This window comes from Pseudorasbora parva, chromosome 21 (genome assembly GCF_024679245.1).
Source record: "Pseudorasbora parva isolate DD20220531a chromosome 21, ASM2467924v1, whole genome shotgun sequence".
NCBI classification, from domain to species: Eukaryota; Metazoa; Chordata; class Actinopteri; order Cypriniformes; family Gobionidae; genus Pseudorasbora; species Pseudorasbora parva.
Window position 1 is genome coordinate 6,219,294 of NC_090192.1, and position 7,230 is coordinate 6,226,523.

At 40.1% G+C, this 7,230-nt stretch overlaps 1 protein-coding gene across 2 annotated transcripts in view; it reads left to right on the forward strand.

Annotated features, from left to right (window-relative positions):
- scn4aa (sodium channel, voltage-gated, type IV, alpha, a) overlaps nt 1–3,893 on the forward strand; it is a 34,376-nt gene extending 30,483 nt beyond the window's left edge. For both annotated transcript variants that reach the window (XM_067429234.1, XM_067429233.1), the window contains one exon: nt 410–3,893. In XM_067429234.1, the coding sequence (XP_067285335.1) occupies nt 410–1,710 (1,301 nt within the window). In that variant the 3' untranslated portion in view covers nt 1,711–3,893. The remainder of the gene's footprint in view (nt 1–409) is intronic.
- Nucleotides 3,894–7,230: the final 3,337 nt, after the last annotated feature.

Consider the following 7,230-nt stretch of genomic DNA (forward strand, 5'->3'; position numbering starts at 1 on the left):
ATAAAATAACAAAACTATAGTTTTTAAGTAGATAATAACATTTACAACAAAGTAAAAAATATAGTTTGTGTAAAAAGGAATACAATATGTTGGTGTTCTACTGCCACTATTGTTAGTTTCAGCTAAAACTTGCATTGAAATGTATGTATAGGTACATTTTTGGAGTTTTGCAAAAGTGTAGGTAGAGCCATGTTTTTCCAATGAGCCTAGTTTGGTGTGGAATTATAGTTGTCGAACATCATGCCATTATAGTTTGATGCTGAGTTTTTTATATAGAATATCTCAGCATTGATCATACTGATTTTATTAAACTAGATACTAACAGTTCTGTAAGTGCACCTCTGTATATATTTACCTACTGTAACTGAGCTAAATTGTTTATAATAACCCATATTTTTTTATTCCCAAGGTCTAATGTTATCAGACATCATTGAGAAGTACTTTGTATCTCCCACGTTGTTCCGTGTCATCCGACTTGCTAGGATCGGTCGTGTGCTGCGTCTCATCAGAGGTGCGAAAGGCATTAGGACTCTTTTGTTTGCTTTGATGATGTCACTTCCTGCCCTCTTCAACATCGGACTGCTTCTGTTCCTCATCATGTTCATCTTCTCTATTTTTGGCATGTCTAACTTTGCCTATGTGAAAAAGCAAGCAGGCATCGATGACATCTTCAACTTTGAAACATTTGGCGGCAGCATCATCTGCCTGTTTGAGATCACGACCTCGGCAGGCTGGGATGGGCTTCTGCTGCCTATTATGAACAGCGGCCCTCCGGATTGTGACCCTGACATAGAGAACCCTGGTACGGACGTTCGGGGTAACTGCGGGAATCCTGGCATGGGCATCATGTTTTTCTGCAGTTACATAATCATGTCGTTCCTGGTGGTCGTGAACATGTACATTGCCATCATTCTGGAGAACTTCAATGTCGCTCAAGAGGAGAGTGGAGACCCACTCTGCGAGGATGACTTTCAGATGTTCGACGAGACATGGGAAAAGTTTGATGTTGATGCTACGCAGTTCATTGAATACAACCGCTTGTTTGACTTTGTCGATGCCTTGCAGGAACCTCTGCGAATTGCCAAACCCAACCGCCTCAAACTAATCACCATGGATCTACCCATTGTAACCGGTGACAAAATCCACTGTCTGGATATTCTTTTGGCTGTTACCCGCGAGGTTCTTGGCGACACCATCGAGATGGATGCCATGAAGGAGAGCATTGAAGCCAAGTTTAAAATGAACAACCCCACGTCTGCCTCATTTGAGCCTATCACCACCACTCTCAGGAGGAAGGAGGAAGAGCGAGCAGCCATTGCGGTTCAACGAACATACCGTAGACATCTCCTCAAACGTGCTATCCGCCATGCCTGCTTTATGCGTCGCTCAAAGAGGAAAGATAGGAGTCTGGACGATAAAGAACCTCCTGAAACCGAAGGGTTAATTGCAAGGAAAATGGATGCCTTCTATGGTAGCAACCCAGAACTTGCTATGGCTCTTGAGTTGCAGGCTAGGCCTATGCCGTCTAATTCGCAGCTGCCCGAGCCAACCTCAGTCACGCAGCCTAGAGCATCTGTGACCTACCCTCGACCGCAAGGACAACTCATACTCCCAGTGGAGTTAACAAGGGAGGTGATCCTCCGATCTGCACCCACAACGCATGGCCTGTGCAGTTCAGAGAATGCAACAATTAAAGAGTCAATAGTATAACTGGCAACCAATGTCTTTGGACTAAGATAATCCTTGGGTGTAAAATAGAGTATCACCTGCACACACCGAACAACAGATGCTCCAAAAACAAGACGGCTTAAAGGATTATACAGGACTGCTAGTGTGACAGCATTGGAATGCCATTTATTGGGAGTACTGTTTTTGTATTATTTAATTTTTTATCTTATTTGTTCCCAATTAGAAATGTCCCAGTATACTTGTCACTACTTAACCAAGTTGTTTTGCCCTTATATACGTTTACAGTTGAGCAGTTAGAGACATTTGATATTATTTCTTGTTACAGTACCACTATGTGGACAAGCTCCACAATTTTTTTCATTTGATTTCAGATTTAGCCCACACAGACGTGTGCCAAGTTTGGTTACAATATCTCATTCCATTCAGAAGTTATAAGCCCTGTCCACATAATAATAAATAATAATAATTCATTACATTTATATAACGCTTTTCTGGGTACTCAAAGCGCTTTACATGGAAGGGGGATCTCCTTAAACCACCACCAGTGTTCAGCATCCACCTGGATGATGCGACGGCAGCCATATTGTACCAGAACGCCCACCACACACACCAGCTGATTGGTGGAGAGGAGACAATCATAGTATGAGGATGATTATTAGGAGGTCATGGTGGACAAAGGCCAATGGGCAAATTTGTCCAGGATGCCGGGGTTACACCCCTACTCTGTATTGAAGGACATCCTGGGATTTTTAACGACCACAGAGAGTCAGGACCCCGCTTTAACGTCTCATCCGAAGGACGGTGCTCTTTGTCAGTATAGTGTCTCCATCACTACACTGGGGCGTTAGGACCCACACAGACCACAGGGTGAGCGCCCCCTGCTGGCCTCACTAACACCTCTACCAGCAGCTCCTAGTTTTCCCAGTTGGTCTCCCATCCAGGTACTGACCAGGCTCAGCCCTGCTTAGTTTCAGTTTTGAAACCAGTTTTGGGTTACAGGTTGATATGGCTACATGGAACTCCAAGCCCTTGCTGTCTTCCTCCGAGTCCACACTTTCGTTACGTAATGCCGCTTTCACTGTCGGGTAGAAGTCCGTTGCAGAGTCTGCAGGCTTGCAGAGAAGTGTCTCGCTGCAGCCTATGGTGGACATCCAACCTGGCCCACATCCAAGAGTGATGTCAGAAGCCACACCCATGTCCTGCGTAATATCCCCCCCAAAACCAGTTCAATGGAAACTCCGTCCTGCAGCCGATTCTTAAGGTTTTATTGGTCATGGCAATCACAGTACTGATTGCCTACACCAAACACTGATCCCTAAACCTACCCGTTACTGTAAGCGTCACTGATGTTCACTTGGATGTGGGCAGGGTTGGATGTCCAGTGCCGGATGCGGCGAGCCCTATTCGGTCTTGTGGGCTCGGAAAAAGTGTGCATCGAGGATGCAGAGAAGCGCTCGTGAGCACCCTTCTGAAACCTAAAAAAATGAAAAATGGGACACCCTACAGTCTTGCATGGACACAAGCACTCGGCGGCATGCAGTAAGTCCTCAAGACCGCAAAGATATATGAAGTGTGCCATTTGGTCATAGTCGTTTCAGTAAAAGTGCCCACGCTCACAACAAACTAATCTGAATCTTTCTGCTCTGGTTTAGTTCCTATTGGGCAAAAAAAACTCTGAATAGGGTGCAAAAGTAGGTTTTGCAAATAATCTAATATGGTGGAAATTGAAATCACTATTATGATGTGATGTGTCTAAAGCAAAACAAACAAACAAAAAACTTCAATAAGCTCATATTTTATGGGTTCATTTTTACTTTGTCCTAAATAATCTTTTTGTATACTTGCTGAAAATTGTATCAGTATTTATAGCTCCCAAAAACCTGGAAAATCTTTCCAGTAATGATCAAAGATTTAATTTGACCTAAAATGTTGATGTACAGCTGCAAATATCTCTTTAACCAATAGGAAGAGGAGCCACTGGTACCTATCATCACTCTAACAAGTCTCAGTTTAGTCTACTGAACTATTTATAATCTCAGTTCATGCCTTGCCAGTTTACAGCAGAATGGTGGGATGAGTAGACCAGAAACTGATCCTTTACAGTAGGGTGTATAGATTCACTTTGAGCAGAATGTGCCACAATGAATGATAGATAAACAGTGAGGCTATAGTGCCCAGTGATTGTACTATACTTCTCTTTTTCATATATTTTTAACAAATTGATAACTCCCCAATTAAATAATTAAAGTAAATTAATTCCCTGGTATTCACAAGAGCTGGTTGAAAATCTTCCATGCCTGTATACAACTGATTTAGTTGTCATGTAATGAGACGATATTAAAATAACCTCATCAATTTAAATGTAATTTAACACACCGGCATTTTCAGCACTAATATGTCCCATTTGAGTTGAATGTCTATCATTATAAATTCATCACTAAATTGTGAAAATTTAAGTTACACAGATTCTTTTTCTCTGTCCAAATGTTACTCAAACTTAGAAAGGAACGTGTGTTTGGTGCCATTACTTGCTATATAAAAGATTCCCTTCACTACAAAAAGCCTTAAATAATTCTTACCCAATTTATCTTTAACTGAAAATCATAATGTGATATGTTGTGATCACATCACACACTTTCCTTCGAATTTCTTTCATTAAATTTAAGATTTGAAAACCTTAGCATTTTCTCGCCCCTGTACATTCAGTGTTTTAGTACCTGTGATTTGTATGTATTAGAAACATTTATTAATAATAGATTTCCTCTGAAGTCTTAATGTGACTGCAAATGTCTTATTTCTTAAAATGTATAAATTAAGCACTTTTGAGACATTTATATTTACCTCTTGTATAGTTTTTAGATTTGGTCTCTTGTTACCAAAAAGCATTAACACTTATTATCTCTCGTACGTTCATTTACTGTTTGTTTAAATGAAAATGAATTTTGGTGAGAATGGCGCTTGTGTGCAGTTTTGTGCACTTTTTGGTTTCATATTGATTGCATTGTTAATATGCGAATAATTTTCTATTGTTTACATTTTTATCAAGCAGAGAGGCATTGCAGTGCTTTAGGTTTTGCTCGCGTCTACTTGCCTGTATATACATTTTGCCGATAGAAGCGAACTTCTCGGATGCTGTCTTTTCTTTGTATCATAATGTTCAAAGAATAAATTTGATAAGATAAACATGGGTCTCTTCATGCTTCAGCATTGAATTGCCGTCTCAGATTGCAGTTCTGCAATATCACAGTTCATCTCATGTCAAGATTTAGTGGCGTTTACAGTCTTAGCATGCTATCATGTGTTGTTTATGGATATGTTTTCCCAGAGGTGTTTATCAAGCCCATTTTTCCATTAGACTTCTGCTCCATATGACTTTTTCTGTATGTCACGGTGGCCCCAGCCCAGATAGCTGTTCTTATTTCACTCCTTCTATTTTTACTCCTAGCTAATGATATCTTCACCTCAGGTAACCAAGTCTTAATACGTTTGGAATTCAGTGGTCTATACATTGGCATTTGTGCTATGGGGATTTAATAGGCAATTATATTTTAACACTTTTAAAGTATCCATGAAATCTAAATTGATATAACAGTATTTGTTTATACATTTATCGTTGAACAAAACTGCATCAACATTTCTTCTTTGATGTTACTGCCACAAAGGCGGGACAACCTGTCACTCACATGACATCACTTCAATAGCAAACCATCCAATCAATTCACCGTGGATAAAAAAGTCCCAAAAGTCCCTACATTTTTTCGTGTTCGAGAAGCCGTTTCACTTGGATATACACTCATCGGCCACTTAGGTACCTGTTCAACAACACTATAAACCCTGAATAAGTTGGCAAAACTCTAAAACTTGACGTGATCAGTTACATACTCATTTAATCTTAATTGAAATATTTTTAGCTGTGTAAACTTGGCTAGCTTTAACTAGCTAATTCAATAAATGCCGCCTTGCTAATCGGTTACACAATGTGTTGTGTAAATCTCTCACTTAACATTAAAGGGTTAGTTCACAAAAATTAAAATTATTTCATGAATTACTCACCCTCATGTCGTTGGACACCCGTAACACCTTCGTTCATCTTCAGAACACAAATGGCTTCAGAAAGGCCTCCATTGGCATTCAGTACATTTCCACTGACCCACTCACAAGACCCATAAAGGCATTAAAGACGTCGATACAAAGTCCATCTCACTACAGTGGCTATTCAATAATTGTACAAAGCGACGAGAATTAGTTTTTGTGCGCAAAAACATCTAAATAATGACTTTATCCGCCAAGTTATTGTCTTCCGTGTAGGTCTCTGACGTGAACTCACGCGATAGCGGCGCTCCTCCGCTTTCGGGTCATGTATTCGAACGGTGGATCTGCGTCATATTCTCGCGCATGTGTCGAGTTCACATCAATAACTTTGTGGATAAAGTCATTATTTTGATTTTTGTGCGCACAACAACTATTTTCGTAGCATTGTAAAATTATTGTACAGCCACTGTAGTGAGATGGACTTTGTATCAACGTCTTTAGTGCCTTTATGGGTCTTGTGAGTGGGAATGTACTGAATGCCAATGGAGGCCTATCTGAAGCCTTTCTCAGCCATCAGCTTTCAAAAAAATATCTTCATTTGTGTTCCGAAGATGAACGAAGGTGTTACGGGTGTCCAACGACATGAGGGAGAGTAATTCATGAAATAATTTTCATTTTTGTGAACTAACCCTTTAACCTTGGCATCTACTCTCCCTACTCATTTTACACAATTCTCTAGCATGCTGGGAAATGTTTGCCAAGTTTTAGTTTATATTGAGTTTAACTAAATTAAAAGAAACAAGTTCATAAAACTCAAAACAATGAAACAATTCAGATTACTTAAAATGTGTCCGTTTTGTGAACGTGAAGTTCTAAATACTCATAGAAGTCCATTTGATTGAACTAATTAGTTTAATTTGAGTTGGCTCTGCTCCAATTAATTATTTTAGCGTTAGGGTTTACAGTGTGCTTGATAGAGCACATATATAATAGGCCAATCACATGGCAGCAACTCGATGCATTTAGGTATGTAGACAAGGTAAAGAAGTTCAAACTATACATCAGAATGGGGACGTAAAGTGATTCAAGTGACTGAATGTGGTATAGTTATTGGTGCCAGATATTTGAGTATTTCAGAATCTGTTGATCTACTGGGATTTTTACGCACAGCCATATCTAGAGTTAGTGCAGTGTCCAAAAAAGAGAAAAAAAATCTGGTGAGTGACAGTTCTATGGGTGAAAATACCTTATTGAAGCCAGAGGTAAGAGGAGAATGGCCAGACTGGTTCAGTTGATAGAAAGGCAGTAGTTACAACAGTAACTCAAATAAGCACTTATTACAACTGAGGTCTGCAGAAGAGCATCGATGAATGCACAACACGTCCAACCTCGAAGCAGATGGACTACAGCTGCAGAAGACACACCGGTGACACAGGAAACATTGCCTGGTCTGATGAGTCTCAATATCTGTTGTGACATTCAGATGTTAGGGCCAGAATTTGACACAAC